Genomic DNA, 21,277 nt, shown 5'->3' with positions numbered 1-21,277 from the left:
AAGACTGCCACTCAAGAAAGAGGGGGGGGGGGGGGTTGGAAGTCTTTAATTCTGGTAGTCTATTGCCATAAGTATGGTACATCTTTGCTCCACCATACTAACAATATGCAATTTTCTTATGCAGGTATAGCAGTGATGAGGACGCTGAGGATGGGGTATCACTACTATACTAGATGGGTGAGATATGAGCTAAGCAAGTGGTTTTCACCCAGTGCTAGCTGCTAAAGATACTCTTTGCTTTGGGCATGGAAACACAACCTGTGATGGAACTAGCTATTGTCCACAAGGACAAGATTAAAGAAAAATTGGGCATGGTCAAAAATTGGTCTTGTCCATTGAGAAGGTAGTCATTTCAATGGACACCAATAAGGGCATGGTAAAGGACATATGAGAGATCAAAATGTACAAAGGCAGAGGTGAGCCAGAGTAAGTCTATTGGAAGGTACACAAGCAAGGCAAAGACTGGCACACCCTAGGAGGTTTTGATGTTACCCATTAGTAGCTGATGACTATGGACATTAAAAGGTACAGCATGAGGATGGTGGGCACTGGTCGGCCATAAGGATTGCTGTATTCAATATGACAGCACAGGATGCAATCCAGAGAATAAGAATGATATTGTGAGCAAGGTTGTAGTTGCATTGTGGGGGACCCAGGGGTTGTGGGGGAACCAGGCTGTGGCAGATACATGAGCCGTAAGCCACCCCCCACCCCCAAGAAGAGGGAGAGAATTGGGCTATATTATGGAAGGCTATGGGCAAGCATCTTCTGGCCAGGTGGAGGTGTGTGGAAAGGGGTATGGTCTGGCACTGGACAGCTGGGCTGCCCACTGACAGTAAGCTGGGCTGCATGGGGGTACTTAGTTAATCAGCCCAGGCACATCATTGTGACCCTGTATAGGAATGTATGTGAATAGTTATTGTGGAAGGGGGATGGTGAGGTGCTCCAGAGTTACTCCTTTCAAATATTGACCCCTAAGGCTTTTCCTCTCATTATTTATGTATGGGGGAAAAGCGTAGAAGTCAGTTTACAAATGGGTGTCAGCTGCTTAGCTATCAGACTTAGACAGCTAGACTGATCCTATTCAAAAATGACTGGGGCTCAGTGCTTAAATATGGATTCTGGAAGCACAGGCAGCTCAACTGTAGGGTCAGATCAGGGAAGAAATGTAGTGCTAGAACTTAGGTGCAAAGATATCTGGCCTAAATCTCACTAGCTGCCTCTATCCCAGGACTGATGAACAGTGGTCCTTCCTCTTAATATTCTGATCTTAAAGTAAAACCACTGAATTAGCATGATCCTCCATTCCATCTCCAAGGTAACAATAACCCTTTCCAAGAAGATCCCCTCCATACCTCATGATGCAACAAAAATCTGGTTCCCTTTAGACTCCTGCCTCCTAGTTGTAACAAGACACTCTGCCCCTTCCTCTGTCAAGAAGATTCTAGACCCTTGAATCTCAACACAGTTTGGAGGGTTTTCTGTCTTTATGAGTAGAAGAGATGTGATATTCCTCCTTTGAGCTGTGATTCTGGTCTTTATCATGCTTTCAATTTCTGTTTGACTCTTTTTATCATGATCTGGAAGAATTTGCTAATTCTAGCAGTGAATAGTTTTTTTTTTGTTACATTTGTACCCTGCACTTTCCTACTCATGGCAGGCTCAATGCGGCTTACATGGGGCAATGGAGGGTTAAGTGACTTGCCCAGAGTCACAAGGAGCTGCCTGTGCCAGGAATCGAACTCAGTTCCTCAGGACCAAAGTCCACCACCCTAACCACTAGGCCACTCCTCCACTTTTACTGCTGGTATTCAGTCATCATATAGGTCATAAAAATACCCTGACTGCTATAAAGACCATTACCTTCTTCATTTTGATCAGAAAACAGTCAATAAAATCCCGGGGGCAGTTGGGATCCAGGGACTCTTGATGCATTTCCATTCTCTCTTGGATAAACCCTCTCAAAAGCTTCATATTTTCAAAGGCACGCAAATGAGGTCCAGGTATGTATTCCATGATATGGGGAAAATTATTAAAGAGCTGCAAAAGAAGACAATAGATTTTTTTAAACAAATTTACATTTTTCCTTTAATCAGACAGGGATGAGGTACAGAGAGTTGGCTACCCAGTGAATGTCAAGTTAATAATAATTACAGAGCACTTCCTAAAACAGGCAAGGACTAACTTCAGGTACTGCTGAGGACGAGCCAATGCAATACAGTCCTAAATTTAGGATTCTTCCATTGGGAGACAGGAAAATCTGAAAACCCCAAGGGGACTATACTCGCAGCCTCTCAATAAAATTCCATTCATTCACTGCATGCAAAAACAAGTTTCCAGTAGCATAACAGTATAAAAAGAACTATTACCTCTTCAGAAAGGAAGTCATCTCTATTGAACTGGGTATGAATTTCTTCTGTCCAGTTAAATTGCATTAAATATCTACCCTGGAGTTTCTGAGTGGCTTGTTGTTTGCTGCTCTTTGATCCCTGCTAGTCTACCTGCAACAAACCTGCTCTGCCTGCTCAGGCTCTTGCCTGTTCCTGGATTTTGCATCTGCCTGCTGATTTGTATTTGGTTCCACACCTGGTAATTCTACTGCCTTATTCTACTGGACATCTGGTGTCTACTCCTCCAAGCTGAGAGCACCTTGGACATGTGCCTAACGTTCTGGCTGTTGTTGATATCAAAGGCTGTTCTAGGTAAAGAAATATGTAAATAGTTTCTTGTGTTCTCGAGAGTGGAACAGGACATGATACCAGTAAAGATCTGTCTAAGAAACATGGGAAACCACTCACCAGTTTCAATTCAGTTCTACAACTGAAAGTGAATCCCCAAAGGCTTTCATCTGTATAAGTAAACAGGATTCATCTATCTCGTAGTACTCAGCTAAGGACAGTCAGCTGAAATCTGCCTTTATATTTGCAAAGTTTAGAGTACAAGGGAACACCTGAGCCAAAGTGCCCAAGAAGATGAGGATAACCAGCTGCTATTGCCCCTCCCCAGAGAGCATGTGGTGGTACACCCCCCCCCCCTTCCCCTCTCCCTCTTATTGGGGAACGAGAGGCTGCTACTTATCACTGGATGCTGGAGACCTTAGTAGAAGGGTGGGATTAAACATTAAACATCCAATAGGTGGGCTGCAGGTAAGGGGATAAAAGAGGATGAGTCAGTGGGCTTGGTCTCTTACCTGTTTCCTGCTACTTACCATGGAGAAAGGAAAACATAGCTGGAACCTCCAGGCAGTGGCGTAGCTAGGGTAGTTGACACCCGGGGCCGGTCATTTTTTAACACCATCCCCCCCCCCCCCCCCCCCCCCCCGAAATCCAGTACTAGGCATACCGAGAATACAAAACACTCAGGACCTATATAGCAATTCTACCATACCATAAGCAGTAATTTGTAAGAGTCACAAAAGGAAAAGGAAAGCATCTTAAACACTACAGTGAGCACTAGAACATCAATTCACCTATTGTAAAACGAAAACAGACAGATTAGTACAGATCGTCGATCCTGCACAGTCAATGCCAACTGAAAGCCATGTCTTTTTCACAAATAGATACACCCTAATCCACTATAGAATAAGTAATCATAAACTTTCTATTTTGACAAAAATTAAACTGAACCCCCAATGCCAGACTCTGCATACAATGCAACACCACAGAAACAGAAAATGTCCTCTAGTACTGTGCAAAATATAACGACAGCAGATGTAAATTTGAAAAAACTAACAAATACCAATCACCACTTTACAAATTAACAAATAGAAATAAAACAAATAATATCATTTTATTGGACTAATACATTTAGCTTTCAGAGGCCAAAACCTCCTTCCTCAGGTCAATTCAGTATAGTACTGTTACAGTGTCCTATCCTGACCTGAGGAAGGGGGTTTTGTTCTCCGAAAGTAAAATGTATTAAAATTAGTCCAATAAAAAGATTACCTTATTTACATGTTCTATTATAAACATTTATTAACACAGCTACAATACTACTTTATCCTAAAGCAAAAAAATAAAAATATATATTTACAGTTCGTTGTCTCTGGTTTCTGCTTTCCTCATCTTTTCACTGTCTTCCTTCTATCCAGCATCTGTCTTCGCTCTCTCTCTGCCATCCAGTGTCTGCCCTCTCTCTCTGCTCCTTCCATCCACTGTCTGCCCTCTCTCCCTTCCATCCACTTCTGCCCCTTCCATGCACCATCTGCCCCAGTCTGCCATCTCTCTCTCCCCCTTCCATCAACATCTGCCCTCCATCTCTGCCCCTTCCATCCACCATTTGCCCCAGTCTGCCCTCTTTCTCTCTCCCCTTCCACCCACCATCTGCCCTTTCTCTCTGCCCCTTCAATCCGTCTGCCCTCCCTCTCCCATCCGTCCAGGGTCTGCCCTCCCTCATGTGCCCCCCTTCCATCCAGGATCTGTCCCCTCTCTATCTGCCCCCAGTTCCAGTCCCCTTCATCCACCACATGCCTTGCATCCCCCCCTTTCAGCCCCAGACCCATTCTCCCACCTGCCCCAGGCATGGACCCATTTTCCCTCCTGCCACCTTGTCAGACCCCCAGTTCCAGCTTCAGACCCCTTCTCCCATCTAAGCACTCCCCTCCCCCCTCTGAGCACCCCCACCATCTCCAATCCCCTTCTCCCCTCCCTGAGTACCCATCTGAGCTCCCCCACCTTCCCTAATCCCCTTTAAGCACCCCTCTGAGCTCCCCCACCCCTCCCAATCCCCTTCTCCCCTCCTTGATGCTCTCCCACCCTCCCTAATCCCCTTTAAGCACCCCTGAGCTCCCCCACCCCTCCCCAATCCCCTTCTCCCCTCTCTGAGCTCCCCACCCTCCCTAATCCCCTTTAAGCACCCCTCTGAGCTCCCCCACCCTTCCCCAATCCCATTCTCCCCTCTCTGAGCTCCCCCACCCTCCCTAACCCCCTTTAAGCACCCCTCTGAGCTCCCCCACCCTTCCCCAATCCCCTTCTCCCCTCTCTGAGCTCCCCCACCCTCCCTAATCCCCTTTAAGCACCCCTCTGAGGTCCCCCACCCCTCCCCAATCCCCTTCTCCCCTCCTTGATGCTCTCCCACCCTCCCTAATCCCCTTTAAGCACCCCTCTGAGCGCCCCCACCCTCCCCAATCCCCTTCTCCCCTCCTTGATGCTCTCCCACCCTCCCTAATCCCCTTTAAGCACCCCTCTGAGCGCCCCCACCCTCCCTAATCCCCTTCTCCCCTCCTTGATGCTCTCCCACCCTCCCTAATCCCCTTTAAGCACCCCTCTGAGCGCCCCCACCCCTCCCCAATCCCCTTCTCCCCTCTGAGTCCCCCCCTCACAGCTGTTTTTTCCGAAGCGCCGGAGAGTGGCAGGCAGCACGCCTCGCGTCTGCCCTGCTAGTAAAGAAGATCTCGCTGACGTCGTCGTCCTTCCCACACTGAGTCCCGCCCACCCTCGCGGTAATAGGAAGTTGCCTCAGAGGGGGGCGGGACTCAATGTGGTAAGGGCGATGACATCAGCAAGATCTTCTTTACTAGCAGGGCAGACGTGAGGCGCGCTGCCTGCCACTCTCCGGCTCTTCGAAAAAAAAAGTTTTAAAGGCGGAGCAGCGGGAGCGGAGCACCCCCCCCCCCCCACCCGATGACACCCGGGGCGGACCGCCCCGCCCTTGCTACGCCACTGCCTCCAGGGCCTTCCCCACACAGTCTTCTCTCTGGCCCAGGTCTCCTCCACACATAATGAGGACAGCCGATCTGTCTTGTCATGTGCGGGACACAGACCATAAAAGTTTGCCCAGAATTGTCCTCAGGTTCTAGCCACTGAAATTGCTGCCGAAGCCATTTCCAGCCCATTCTAAACCAGATTGCCATATATGGGACAGACCATACAAGTCTACCCGGCACCAACCATAGTTCATCACAGCCAGAGTCACTTGACACATCCACACACATGCAGCCATTTAAGTTTAGGTTTGGTTTTTTTTAACATTCATTTTCTAACTAGAGATCCTCTGTGTTTATCCCACCCCATTTTGAATTCTGACACTGTTTGTCTCTACCACCTCCCTCAGAAGGGCATTCCAGGCTTCAACCACCCTCTCTGTGAAAGAATTTCCTGACATCACTCCTAAGTCTACTGCCCTGCAACCCAGTTCATGTCCTCATGTTTTACCATTTCCCCTTATCTGGAAAAGATTTATTTCTATATTAATACCTTTCAAGTATTTGAATGTCTATCTATATCATATCTCCCCTGTCCCTTCTTTCCTCTAGGGTATACATATTCAGGTCTTCCAGTCTCTTCTCATATATCCTTTGGAGCAAACCCCATACCAATTTTGTTGCCTTCTTCTGGACTGCTTCTAGTCTTTTTACATCCTTAGCAAGGTACGGCCTCCAAAATTGAACTCAATACACCAGGTGGAGCCTCACCAACGACTTGTACAGTGGCATCAACACCTCTTTTCTCCTGCTGGTTATGCCTTTCTTGATGCAGCTTAGTGTCCTGGCTACAGCCACCTCCTTGTCACACTGTTTTGTTGCTTTAAGATCTTCGGACACCATCATCTAGCACACTACTTGATCAAGTTCTCTGGTCGCACAGTCAAAGAATTCAATGAAATTTGTTTGGCACAATTTACCTTTGTTAAAACCATGTTGCTTCAGATCTTGTAACCCATTGGATTCCTTTCCTTCAGCAACATTTCCATTACTTTTCCAATAACTGAAGTGAGGCTTACCGACCTGTAGTTTCCAACGTGGATTTAGTGAAGGGAAATCTTGCCTCACCATCTACTAAATTTCTTTGAAGGGGTGAAAAAAACATGTGGATAGAGGTGAGTGAGTCAATTATTGTGTATCTGGATTTTGAAAAGGCATGTGACAAAGTGCCTCATAATAGACTCCAGAGGACACTGGAAAGTCATGGGATAGGAGGTAATGTGTTCTATTGTGGATTAAACACTGGTTAAAAGATAGAAAACAGAGAGTAGGATTAAATGGCCAGTTTTCTTAATGGAAAAGGGTGGATAGTGGGGGTCCATATGGGGTCTGTGCTGAAACAGCTGCTTTTTAACATGTTTATAAATGATCTAGAAATGGGAGTAACCAGTGAGGTAATTAAATTTGCTGATGACTCAAAGTTTTTCGAAGTTGTTAAATTGCAAGAGGACCTTATGAGATTGGGAGACTGGGAATCCGAACTATAGCTATGTGATGCAAGATTCCATGTTAGGAGTCACCAACCAGGAAAAGGCTCTAGGTGTCAACGTTCAGACCCTCTGCTCAGTGTGCAGCAGTGGCGAAGAAAGCAAATACTGTGTGCAATTCTGGTCACTGAGTACGTCTGTTTCAGCCCCTTCCACATTGCAAAGTCCTTATCATAGATGCCTCCATGATAGGTTGGGGACCCCACCTCGATGGTCTCCACACACAGGGTTCTTGGTCTCCACAGGAGAAACTACATTATATCTCCTGGAATTGTGAGCAGTCTGGACCACCCTCAAAACTTTCCATGTCTGCACACTCAACCAGATAATACTCGTTCACACAGACAACCAGGTTGTGATGTATTACCTGAACAAACAGGGAGAACAGGTTGTTACCACCTCTGTTGACAAGCAATCCAGACATGGACATCTTCTTGGAACATCTCTATAAGAGCTGTTTACCTAGCCAGCAGACAAAATACTGTGGAAGAAATTGACAGAGTCTTCAGCCTCACAAATGGCCCCTCAGCATGCTTGTAGCTCGTTGAATATTTATGCAGTGGGGAACACAAGTGATAGACCTCTTCACTTCTCCTCAGAGCAACAAGTTTCCCTGCTTCTGTTCGAGACACAATGCTCCCAACCATGTAGCCCCATATGCCTTCTTGATCCACTGAGGAACGAATCTTCTATACACTTTACCCCATTGTCTCTCATTGGGAAAACTCTTCTCAAACTACATCGAGACCAAGGGACAGTGATCCTAATTGCTCTTACTATGCCACATCAAATTTGGTTCCCTCTTCTCCTAGAATTATTATACAAAGAACCATTGAGGTAAGATCCTTTTCCACACACAGAACGATGGGTCTCTCCTTTGTCCAGACCCCCACTCTCTGGCCCTGACAGCTTGGTTCTTGATGACATGACTTACAGTCCTTAATGTAACCCTCCAGAGGAAAAAAAATAAAAAATAAGGGTTCTATAGTGATATCACTATGGGACAACAGCTGAGCAAGCTGAGACCTGGTTGCCTTGGCAACGGCTTGCTGGTCAGTTGAGAGTTGGGCAGAAGCAGATGAAGAGAGAATATGTATTTTTGAGTGTGAGAGTGGTCAGAAGGTGGTAAAAGGAAAAAAAAGGTTTGAAAGAATCCTGAAAGGGATTTGTGTACTAATTAGAGAAGCAAGATTATTTTAAGTGGGAACAGTGGCATGAATGAGTTCAGGTAAAGGGAAAAAAATTGTTTGTGGATTTGATCACTATGACTGCCTGGGAAAGTGAAACTTGAGTAAAGCTAATTTCAAAGAAGTCAGTAAACATTTGGGAAGTGAGTCAGGCTGAGTGTACTGAACATATATAAGTACATAAGTAATGCCACACTGGGAAAAGACCAAGGGTCCACCGAGCCCAGCATCCTGTCCACGACAGCGGCCAATCCAGGTCAAGGGCACCTGGCAAGCTTCCCAAACGTACAAACATTCTATACATGTTATTTCTGGAATTGTGGATTTTTCCCAAGTCCATTTAGTAGCGGTTTCTGGACTTGTCCTTTAGGAAACCGTCTAACCCCTTTTGAAACTCTGCCAAGCTAACCGCCTTCACCATGTTCTCCGGCAACGAATTCCAGAGTTTAATTACGCATTGGGTGAAGAAAAATGTTCTCCGATTTGTTTTAAATTTACTACACTGTAGTTTCATCGCATGCCCCCTAGTCCTAGTATTTTTGGAAAGCGTGAACAGATGCTTCACATCCACCTGTTCCACTCCATTCATTATTTTATATACCTCTATCATGTCTCCCCTCAGCCGTCTCTTCTCCAAGCTGAAAGGCCCTAGCCTCCTTAGTCTTTCTTCATAGGATAGTCGTCCCATCCCCGCTATCATTTTAGTCGCCCTTCGCTGCACCTTTTCCAATTCCACTATATCTTTCTGGAGATGCGGCGACCAGTATTGAACACAATACTCAAGGTGCGGTCGCACCATGGAGCGATATAACGGCATCATAACATCCTCACACCTGTTTTCCATACCTTTCCTAATAATACCCAACATTCTATTCGCTTTCCGAGCCACAGCAGCACACTGAGCAGAAGGTTTCAGTGTATTATCGACGACGACACCCAGATCCCTTTCTTGGTCCGTAGCTCCTAACGTGGAACCCTGCATGACGTAGCTATAATTCGGGTTCTTTTTTCCCACATGCATCACCTTTGTGTATCCAGTGTGATTGGATGAAAGATCCTAGGAGCAGGGCTAGGTAAAGTTCTGTATTACTGATTAGTGAAAGTGCTGAGTGCATTCAAAAAGGATTTGTGAATTCTAAACATAGTGATAGAAACAAAAACAAACTGATACTATTTATAATATTAAGTCAGCAGTTAATTTTGATATCCTATATAATAATTCTCACCTGGAACATTCTGAAGCTCACTCTGTGGGAGGGAAACACTGAAGGCTAGGCTGTCAGCTACACTCACTCTCACTCATGCACCACTCACTCTCACTCATAGACCCGCCCTCAGCCACGCCCCTTCCGGACATAATTCGCAACCCCAATGTTCTAAATGAAGCCTCAACCGGAAGTGTGAGGCGCCCGAGATATCCGTTTTGGCCCATTACTGTGTGCCCCGCCCTCGCATCACAACGTGATGACGAACGAGGGCGGAGATCTCCCCGAGGTGCGTCAAATGCGGCCACACCATCACCAATGACTTGGACATCAAGCTGGAGCTAAGCAGTGGGGCTGGGGAACACGGCTCCGATATCGTCAAACGCACAAAAATGCCCAATGACTCGCTGCAACTGGCCATCAAGGTGCAGCTAGATGCTGGGGCCGGCCAGCACGGCTCCGATACCGTCGAGCACGCGAAAATAGCTCTGACTCCCCATCAAGGTGCAGGTAGGCGCTGGGGGCGGGGACCAGGCCTTCCATATCGGCGAACGTGCGAAAATGGCCAAGGACTCGCTGCGAGTGCCCATCAACGTGCAGTTAGGCGCTGGGCCCGGAAAATGGCCGAAGACTCGCTGCGAGTGCCCATCAAGGTGCACGTAGGTGCTGGGGCCGGAAAATGGCCAACGACTCGCTGCAAGTGCCCATCAAGGTGCAGGTAGGAGCTGGGGGCGGGGACCAGGCCTCCCATACCGGCAAACGACATTTCAAACAAACACTACAGGAAACCCTTGCTAGCGCCCGTTTCATTGCTTTCTGAAACAGGCCTTTTTTACTAGTAGTATCAGAAAGCACTTAAAGAGTGTGAGTGCGGATCACGTGACGCCATGAACAGGAGCGGCTGCTGAAACTCCCGCTCCTGCCGGATTACCCGCTAAACCCTCAAAAACTGGGGAATTAGCTTGCAACGAACCACCAAACCTACACCTACAGCACAGGAACTTACGGTGAAGAATTTAAGTTGTCCAAAACGCAGCGAAATCTTATGGCGGCAAAGAGTCTTCGAAGAGACAAAGAAAAGACGCGAGGCGGCGAGGAGAAAATGGCGGCTCCGCCGAGCCCGCCCGCGCACACTGTGAGTTCGGTGTGGGTGGCGGAGGTGGTAGCGGAGGTAACGAACGCCATGGAACCGCTGCTGGATAAGCGCCTGGGGCCCATTGACAACAAATTATCTCTGGTCCAGGAAATTTTGGGACAGTTAAACAAGGAGCTGGCAGAATTTCAGCAGAGACACGGGGCCCTGGAGGATAAGGTGCAAAAAATAGAGGAAGACAACAAGAAACTCAGAGCCCAAGTGGAGGCATACGAAGAGAAGCTGGAGGACCTTGAGAACAGGTCTCGCAGAAACAATCTAAGATTCGTGGGGTTGCCTAAGGCTATAGAAACTACTAACCTAAGAGTTTTCATAGAAACCTGGCTATCGGAACAGCTGCAACTCCCGGAGGATCTCGGAGCCATTCAGGTGGAAAGAGCGCACCGGGTGGGACCCAAGCACTCAGACAATGCGAGGCAAAGAGTGGTGATTTGCCATTTGCTGAACTTCGTACATAAAGAGGCCATAGTGCAGGCCTTAAGGAAGGATCGGGAGCTACGCTATGGAAACAAAAAAGTGCTATGCTTTCAGGATTATTCTGCGGCAGTGGCGATTCAACGAAGGAAGTTTTCCCCGATTTGCACAAAGCTGTTTGAAAAGAAGATCAGATTTGCCTTACAGTATCCGGCGAAACTGCGTGTAACTTATCAGGCGGAGGTAAAGACCTTCACTGCCGTGGAACAAGCGCAGGCCTTTTTGAGCTCTCTAGAGGAGCGCTGATCGTGAAGGTATATATGACTTATGAGGGAGTGAAGAAGGCCCAACAGCCTTCCAGGGCAAGGATTACAAATTGTTTCTGTTAAAAGTTGGATTACTATTGACTGTTTTAGAAACAGAATAATGCATGTTAACTGTTGGTTCCAATATGCAGATTTAGCAGTTACTTACACATTAAGAGAGAGAGAGCAGTGCACCATTGATTACAGAGGACCCACCATAAGATCGTCTCCGGGAGGAGTTAGTATGGAAAATGAGAGTCATGAGGTGTCCATGACTGGGCCTCGCCAAAGAGAGGGGACTGCCAGTTCTGTGGAGGGCAGATGAGACGACTATTGCTCAAGAATATGGGATCAGACGGACTGAGACTGCTAGTGGGGACGCAGGATTTTCAAGATGCCCGAAGGCAGTGATTGCTGCACTACAGAACAGCGGAGATCTGCTGAGGACTCAGATGCAGAGGTTTTGTGGTTTATAAGTTATTAATATATAAGTGATGTGAGCACCTTTTTATCTTTATATGTCACTGTTATAACAGTAAAGGAATACTAAGGTTGGGTGGTGGAGGTGGTAATGGCTTACAGGAGGGGGAGGGGGTAAGGGGCGTTATATGTGATGGTCCCGTTTTGGGGCTGGGGAAGTTTAAAAGGGGGGGTTGGGATTAGTGGGGGGGGAGGGGGGTTGGGGGGAGGTAGGGACCTGGAAGTTTCGATTACTAAGGTTTTGGAAAAGAAGAAGATGGAGCATGTTAGAAAAGGGAGGGGGGTGGTGGCTGGGACACCCCTCTTCAAGACAAGAGAGGTATAGAGCTCAAGGACTGGTATCTCATGTGAATTGGGCACCCTGAAAGTTGTGACGTGGAATGTAGGAGGGATCTCGTCTCCCGTTAAACGTACTAAAATATTACAACATTTGCAGAGACACAAAGTCGATATAGCTCTGCTGCAGGAAACCCACTTATCAGCTGTGGAGCATGCCAAACTGCATACCTGGTGGGTGGGGGAGTGTGTCTCAGCAGAGGCTCAGGGGAAAAAAGGAGGGGTTGCCATCTTGTTCAGAAAGGGGATAATAGACAAATTGGAAGTGCGATTCACTGACCCGGGAGGGAGATTTTTGATCTGTGAGGCTACCATAAACCGACAAACGGTGCTGTTTGGGAATGTATATGCCCCAAACCAATCTGACAGGAAGTTTTACAGGATGCTCGCCTTAAGATTGCTACGACATAACTCATTGCCCATGATATTGGGTGGAGATTTTAACACAGTGATGGATCCTTTGATGGACAGTACAGGGGCCCGGAGGCAGAATCTTGGCCAGGAGAATAGGGGGCTGCCTAATCTTTGTCGACAGATGGGGCTAGTGGATGTTTGGCGGACCCTTGACCCACAGGGGAGAGACTATACGCATCTATCCCGAGTACATGGAACGCAAGCGCGAATTGATTATTTGCTGATCTCAGAGCAGCTCTTTGGCTCAGTGGTGAGCTCGGTTATAGGCGCCACTGTGATCTCGGATCACGCCTGGGTGGAAATGTGCTGGGTACCCCGGGGGGAGCAGAGAGGATATGGTAGATGGGCGTTCCCAGTGGAGCTCTATCGGGATCCAGCTTTTAGGGCGTCCATACTTCAAAGTTGGCGGGATTATAAATTACATAATGAAATACATGCTGATGATCCAGTTCTCTACTGGGAGTCAGCCAAGGCAGTACTCCGTGGAGAAATCATCAGCTACATGGCACATAAACGTAAAGCCCGACTTAAGGAAATATTACGACTCAGTCAGCTAGTGTGCAAGGCTCGGAGATGTTATGGTCGTCAGCCCTCCCTAGAGAATAAACAACACTTACTGTCCCTGCAAACGGCATTAAACGAAGCCCTTCATCAAAAAGCTGTGAAATCACAGAATTATTACAAGTATCAGCTTTATAAGCATGGCAACAAAGGGGGGCGGCTGTTAGCACGGTTGATAGCGACTAAGCAAGGGAAAGCTAGGGTTCTCACTATGAAGGGAGGGCAGGATACAAGAGTCTCCACGGATCAGGGAATTAGTGAGATCTTCTATAATTATTATAAAGAGCTATATGGAATACCACCGGATGAGGGATTGTCGGGAGACATGTATTTAGAGCAGTTACAGCTGCCAAGTCTATCTCCACAAGAGGAGCAGAAGCTTAATAATCCCATCACATCGGAGGAGGTGTTGCTGGCTATTAATCAAAGCCAGTTGTTTAAAGCACCGAGGGTGGACGGTTTCAGGGCGGAATTTTACAAAATAATGGGGGAAGAAATAATAGACCCTTTAACTGCAATGTTCAACACTTTAATAGATCAAGAACAGGTGCCTCCAGATCTAAACACTGCCTGCATTATTGTAATCCCCAAGAAAGGAAGAGACCCGGAATTAGCAGCATTGTATAGGCCTATTTCACTCCTGAATTTTGAGATCAAACTAATGGCTAAGATCATGGCGAACAGATTAGCGAGGATTCTGCCGGACTTAATACATGATACCCAAGTAGGGTTTGTAAAGGGACGGACAATCGCAAAAAATGTCCGCAGAGTTTTGACCTCCTTGGAAGCTAGCAGTAGAGGGAACAAACATTCTTTATTAATAAGCTTTGACGCAGAAAAAGCGTTTGATCGGGTCCATTGGGATTTCTTATACGCGGTCCTTCGAAAGTACGGGTTCTCAGGGAGATTTATGTCCGGGATTAAAGCATTATACTCGACACCAAGGGCCCGCATCTCGGTCAATGGGTTTGAAACATCAGACTTTGCAATAGGCAGGGGAACGCGACAGGGATGCCCTCTATCGCCCTTATTGTTTGTGCTAACGTTAGACCCCTTATTAAGAGACATAATGAGGCAGCCTGCAGTAACAGGAATGAAGATAGGAAAAGAGGCATTTAAGGTGGTGGCTTTTGCCGATGATATTCTGGTACACTTGACGAACCCGCAAGAATCTTTGAGTGCATTACTGGAGATCGTTTCCGAATATGGAGACTATGCGGGGCTCCGGTTAAATCTTGATAAGTCAGAGACTCTGGCCTCGTCAGAGGAGGTTTGGAGATGTTGGAGAGGTGAATTTCCACTCAGAAGGGCGCAAACCGCTTTTAAATATTTAGGAATTTTGTTGCCTATGGATACTTCTCGTTTACACGAGCTAAATACTAAGTGGTTGCTGGAGGAGACCAGGAAGGTGCTACAGGGTTGGCTGGATCTGCCACTATCACTGCTGGGTAGAATAAATCTCATAAAGATGGTACTATTTCCAAAGTGGCTCTATGTCTTGCAGACAAAACCAATTTGGTTATACCGGAGGGATCTTCAGAGGTTTTATGCACTAGCATCGAGCTTCTGTTGGAAAGGTAGGAAACCACGGATACGATTCTCCCACCTTATTGGCAGGTGGAGCAGCGGTGGGATGGGAATGCCTGATTTAGCGCTATATAATCAGGCATGTCAATTACGCCATCTAGGAGATTGGTTCCTAGGTACACAACGTTATACCCCTATTGCGCTGGAGAAGGCATATTTTGAACCTTACTGGCTTTTTTCATTGCTACATCATAAAACTGGTAATATACCAGAAGGATTGCGTAAAAGTGTGATGTTGAGACCAATTCGAGAGGTGTGGAGAAGGCTTGTGCGAAGGCTTGGAGGAGATCCAACAGTGACAGATCAGCTGACTATATGTGGGAATAGTGAGTTTTTACCTGGGATGTCGAGCCGTCATTTTGCTGACTGGGTGAGTCGGGGGGTTACATGTCTGGCACATCTGGTGGGCGAAGATGGGCAGCCCCTCTCAACTACAGACTTGTTAAGTAAGGTGGGGGATTCCTGGGGCAATAGATTTGCCATAAGACAAGTACAACATTATATGGCTTCACTGCCGGGGGCTTCCTTATCTGGTCAATTGGGGGGCAAGATCCAAGATTTTTTCAATTCAGTAGGCGAGGGAGAAGTCACTGTCTCCTTGCTCTGTAAGGCACTAACTAGATGGCAACCCCCCAGAGACTATAGACCAATGAGGCGGGCGTGGGAGAGGGAGCTGGGCATGACACTGGAGTCTTGGAATATATCAAGGGCAGTGGCGCGCATACCCCTATTGGTAACAGATGCCCAAGTGAGAGAATGTGCATACCGATGTATCCATAGGGGGTATGTGTCAGCGACTCAATTAGCACACATGGGTGCGGACCGTAGTTCAAATTGTCTCAAGTGTGGAATGAGTCCAGGTACGCTGCTGCATATGTTCTGGAGTTCTCCTGCATTGCAAAGATTTTGGACTCAGGTTCGAGGCTTCTGGGAAGGGCGACTGGGGATTAAGATTTTGGGAAATGTTGAACAATTAATCTTAGATCTTCCAGGGTCCTTTAGAGGTCAGAATCGCTTTACAGTACTGATGCTTCGTAAGATGTGTTTATTAGCTAGGAAGTGCATTTTACAATATTGGACGGTTAAAGACCCTCCCGCATATTGGCATTGGAGAAATCAGTTGCATCAGCTAGTTTCTTGGGAGGCTAGCGAGATTAGATTCTCGCAGAGAAAGAGAGTGGCGTTTCTGGCCCTCTGGGGTCCCTATTTACGCATCCTTAGCCCTAGAGGTCGGAGTCTACTCCTTAATGCAGGGTGAGTTCCTAAATGTTGATTAGGTTAAGATCCTTCAGGTCTCGGGATGGAGGGGGGGGAGGGATTAGGATGGGGGGAGGGAGAGGTGGGGGGGCTGGGTAGGGGGGGGTTTAGAAGGGAGGAAGGGTCTTTGTTATGGGGAAGGTTCACTTTGTATTCACTAGCAATTTGAATTTTCATTTTGGTACAATTGATAACTGGTGAAATTCTGTTATATCCTTCATAAAAATGTTAGGAATTATAATTTGATGACATCATGTAATTACAAGAACACGCTAGATGTAATTGGTAGATGCACTTTTGTTATTACCAGATGGTTGTATAATGAGACTATAATGTTTGTCATCAATAAAAACCGTTGAAATATAAAGAGTGTGAGTGCTAAGAGGTTGGAATGATAACTGCAATACTGTCTGTGCACTGTAGTGGAAGCAAGTGGTAGTGCTTGTTCAGGTGCCCTATAGGCTAGGGAAGTGAAAGTTGAAGCATAGGCCTGGAAGTTTAGAAACTTATGGTTAATATTATTTTTATTAGTGAGTTGGGCCACAGTATTGCATTCCATTAATGACACTTATTTAGAACTTATGAACAGGCAGGAAGAGGGTTTTCCTTCTTCATTTATTTTAAGTGAGAGAGGTGTAGAAAGAAGAAACAAGACTCCTGAGAAGACGTCGCCAGCATCAAAGAAAAAAAAAATCAACCTTGAGCCGGCCCCCACGCTAGAAGTAAAGCTGCAAATCTGGTCGTGAGAAGAAAAGAAAAATTTCAACCTCAGCTAAGAAAAAAATATCTATATAAATAATTCTCACCTCGAACATTCTGAAGCTCGCTCTGTGGCAGGGACACACTGAAGCCCTGCACTGTTGGTAGGCTAGGCTGTCAGCACCACTCACTGTCACTCATTCACCACTCACTCTCACTCATAGACACGCTCTCAGCTGCACCCCTTCCAGACATAATTCGCAACCCCAACGTTTTAAATGACGCTGCAACTTCCTCTTGCATGGTGGTGTAGATTGGAATTTTTCGCCATTACTGTTTGCCCCGCCCTTGCGTCAAACGCAATGACGTCGAGGGCGGAGCAATCAGACTTAACCAATTGCATCGCGCACCCGTTGCTACGCAACGAAACGTCACAATACACATGTCCTCCCGAGAACGCCAGTCCACCGGAGACAACGCAAGTGAGCACGAGAGTCACACAATAGTGCTGGACGCCCCACACAAAACCGCGACTGGGTGACGCCTCGGATGACATCGCTGTAGGCCCCAGAACACCGGAACTTAGCAGCCGTCCCGTTGTCCCACACCACCACCACCTCCTCGGCCCTCTCGAACCTGCACACGGTGCCAACAGGCCCCTCGCAATCATCCTGCTTGCCCCGCTTCCAGTCCAGGCCCTGCCCCACCCTGGCGTCCACCTCACGCGGTTATTCCTGGAGCCACTCATAGCCAGCCGGTAAGACACATCGCGCAGGCGCCGTCACCACACCGATTCCTAACGCCAACATCCAATCCAGCCCATAGCTGAACCTTCAACACTGAAGGAAGGGACGCGACAGAAACGCTGCGCTGTGAAACAAAAACAATGCCTTGAGGCCTGCCCTGCGCCTGCTTTTCCCACAAAACAAAATCAAACAAACTCTTCTACTACAAGAAAGCTGTGCTCTCTCTCGGGAAACAGGTACACTTTGCAGAACTTTTGAAGGACATGGTTTTTTTTTATTACATTTGTACCCCGCGCTTTCCCACTCATGGTAGGCTCAATGCGGCTTACATGGGGCAATGGAGGGTTAAGTGACTTGCCCAGAGTTACATGGAGCTGCCTGTGCTTTCCCAGGGACCTGAAAAGTTTTGTTTTAATTTGTTTTTTTTGTTTAACCTTACAGATGTAACATGTTGCCACAGAGCCCAGACTTGAAGCTTTTCTTTTCAATCCCTTAATCCTCCCTTCCTTAGCCTGAACGTCGGAGTGGGAGGGAGCCAGCCTCAACATAGGAGTGGGACAGGCAGAGGTACAGGGGGGGGGGCACGATGATCCTGAAGCTGCGATGGGGAGAGGGGAGGGAAAAGGGGACGGGAAAGGGGGAGGGAAGACAGGGAGAGGGGGAAGGAGGCCAGGAGACAGAGGAGGGGCCCTGCCCCACACTATCATTCTTTCTCACACACACACTCTTATTCTCACACACCAGTCTCACTATGTCACACACACACACACTTGCACATTCACTCTGTCTCTCTCTCTCATACACTCACTCTCACAACCAAACGCACTCCCAGGAAAACCTTGCTAGCGCCCGTTTCATTTCTCTCTGAAACGGGCCTTATTTACTAGTACTAAATAAACTGGAGAACTTACCTGAATTCCTTTGGTATGAGTTTTCCAAAGGAATTCTGTGAAATAAAATATAAATGCAAAGAATCAACTGCTTGTTAGATTCTGAAGTTTTATGAGATTAGAGATAGAATTCATGTGTTTTGTTTTTTTTAGTATTGATTGTTAATACTTATCTGAAGTAGTAGTAGTTTGTCTGTGATCTATCTAAAACAAACGTATTAAAGTTTAGATTTTTCTTATTAGTCAACTGATGTTTCTGTTAATTTAGAATTTTTCCTACTCTATTTTAGAAATAGAAGTACGGGGTTAGTGTACTAACTGTGTATCTTTTCTCCCATTTTGCCTTAAACTCATCTGAGGTAATTTATCGGGTTTAGTAGGGTGAGTTTAAACTACTGAGAGTGAGGTCACATTAAACATTCCAGAAGGAGTACTTAGAGTACTAGTAGCCTCTAGAAAACCTTCTATACAAAAGTGTTACCATTTCAAGTGGAGAAGAATTTCCCTCTGGTGTACATCCAGAGCACTTGACCCTGCTAGGTGCTAGCTTCCTACTCTTATAGAGTACCTCCTCCATCTTTCTGATTCTGGCCTCAAAACTGATTCAGTCAGAATACACTTGAGTGCCATTAGCATTTTTCATTCTAGGGTTGATAACAAGCCAATTTCCATTCATCCCTTGATAGTTAGATTCATGAAAGGTTTATTTCATACTAAGCCTCCTATCAAACCATCTCCGGTGGCATGGGATCTCAATGTCATCCTCACAACTCTCATGAAACCTCCATTTGAAACACTTAATTTTTGTTCTCTGAAGTTCCTCACATATAAGATAGTGTTCTTAATAGCTCTTACTTCTGCCAGAACAGTAAGTGAACTTCAAGCCCTTATGGCTTACACCAGGTTTTACCATGACAAGGTTGTGCACCAAACTAACCCTAAATTCCTCCCTAAAGTGGTGTTACAGTTCCACCTCAATCAGTCCATTGTACTTCCTATCTAGCCTAGTGGTTAGTGTAGTGGACTTTGATCCTGGAGAACTGAGTTCGATTCCTACTGCTGCCAGGGCCGGTCTTAGGCAGAGGCGACCGAGGCGGCCGCATAGGGCCCCGCGCCTAAGGGGGCACGGCGCGCCTCAACTCTGCCTCGCTGCCGGGCTGCCGCTGCTCGCCTGCCCTCCACCCATGTCCAACGACATGAATCTCCTCGTTCCCCTGCTCCCCCTCCCTCCAGCCACCTGCCCCCTCCCGTCTGAGCCCCCCCTCCCTGACCCGCCAAACGACCCTCTTCTGCCACCCGACCCAGCCGGCACCTCACCTGACCCAGCATTTAAAAAAAATCTCCAAGCGGCGGTGCCTGCGTCTGAGTAAAAGAAGAAAAACCGCTTCGAAGTTCGTCTGTTGGCCGGCCTTCCCTCATGTCCCGCCCTTGCGGAAGTTACATCAGAGGGCGGGACATGAGGGAAGGCCGGCCGATGGACGAACTTCGAAGCGGTTTTTCTTCTTTTACTCAGAGGCAGGCACCGTCGCTTGGAGATATTTTTTAAATGCTGGGTCAGGTGAGGTGCCGGCCGGGTCGGGTGGCAGAAGAGGGTCGTTTGGTGGGTCGGGGAGGAGGCTCAGACGGGAGGGGGGGCTTAGGTGGCTGGAGAGAGGGGGAGCAGGGGAATGAGGAGAGTTGTGTCGCTGGACATGGGTGGAGGACGGGGGGTTACTGGACATAGGTGGATGGCAGTTGACATGGGGGACAGGAGAGTTGCTGGACATGGGTGGATGGCAGGGGCGGGCAGGGAGGACAGGAGGGTCGCTGGACATAGGTGGATGGCAGGGGAGGGCAGAGGGGACAGGGTGAGTTGCTGGACATAGATGGATGGCAGGGGGGACAGGAGGGTCGCTGGACATGGGTGGATGGCAGGGGAGCGGGGTTTCTGGACATAGGTGGATGGCAGGGGAGGGCAAGGACAGGAGAGTCGCTGGACATGGGTAGATAGCAGGGGAGGGGGGTTTCTGGACATAGGTGGATGGCAGGGGTGGGCAGGGAGGACAGGGGGAGTTGCTGGACATAGATGGATGGCAGGGGGGACAGGAGGGTCGCTGGACATGGGTGGATGGCAGGGGAGGGGGGTTTCTGGACATAGGTGGATGGCAGGGGAGGGCAGGGAGGACAGGAGGGTCGCTGGACATAGGTGGATGGCAGGAGAGGGGGGTTTCTGGACATAGGTGGATGGCAGGGGGGACAGGAGGGTCGCTGGACATGGGTGGATGGCAGGGGAGGGGGTTTCTGGACATAGGTGGATGGCAGGGGCGTGCAGGGAGGACAGGAGGGTCGCTGGACATAGGTGGATGGCAGGGGAGGGCAGAGGGGACAGGGGGAGCTGCTGACATAGATGGATGGCAGGGGGGACAGGAGGGTCGCTGGACATGGGTGGATGGAGGAGAAAGAAGAAGTGCTGGACATGGATGGAGGCGAGGGAAGAGTGAGGAAGGAGATGAGGTGAGGGAAAAGGAAGAGAGGAGAAAAAGTGCACATGGATATAGAAAATAGGCAGAAGCTGGATCCACTGGACAGTCAAGCCTGTGGAGGACCCAGGTTTTACTTACAGATGTAGGGCAAGAAATGAAGATGAAAGGCAGAAAGTAAAGAAATAAATGGAAAGGAAGCCCTGGAAACGGAGTTAAGAGGACAGATAGCAGCACAATCGGATACTGAGCCAGCATGATCAGAAAAACAAAGTCACCAGACAACAAAGGTAGAAAAACTATTTTATTAAGGATTTATTAATTGGAATATGTCAGTTTTTGGAAATGTGCATCTGTGATATTTTGCATGTAAGTTTCAATTTTTGTAGTATTGCT

The 21,277-nt window shown here is 47.6% G+C and overlaps 1 protein-coding gene across 1 annotated transcript in view; it reads right to left on the bottom strand.

Annotated features, from left to right (window-relative positions):
- LOC115480164 (cytochrome P450 2G1-like) overlaps positions 1 to 21,277 on the bottom strand; it is a 136,383-nt gene that overhangs the window by 37,009 nt on the left and 78,097 nt on the right. The window contains exon 5 of the mRNA XM_030218649.1: positions 1,864 to 2,040. Coding sequence (XP_030074509.1) covers positions 1,864 to 2,040 — 177 coding nt within the window. The remainder of the gene's footprint in view (positions 1 to 1,863; positions 2,041 to 21,277) is intronic.

This window comes from Microcaecilia unicolor, chromosome 11 (assembly GCF_901765095.1).
Source record: "Microcaecilia unicolor chromosome 11, aMicUni1.1, whole genome shotgun sequence".
NCBI lineage: Eukaryota > Metazoa > Chordata > Amphibia > Gymnophiona > Siphonopidae > Microcaecilia > Microcaecilia unicolor.
The sequence above is the reverse complement of the archived record's forward strand: the minus strand, read 5'-3'. Positions and strand labels throughout refer to the sequence as shown.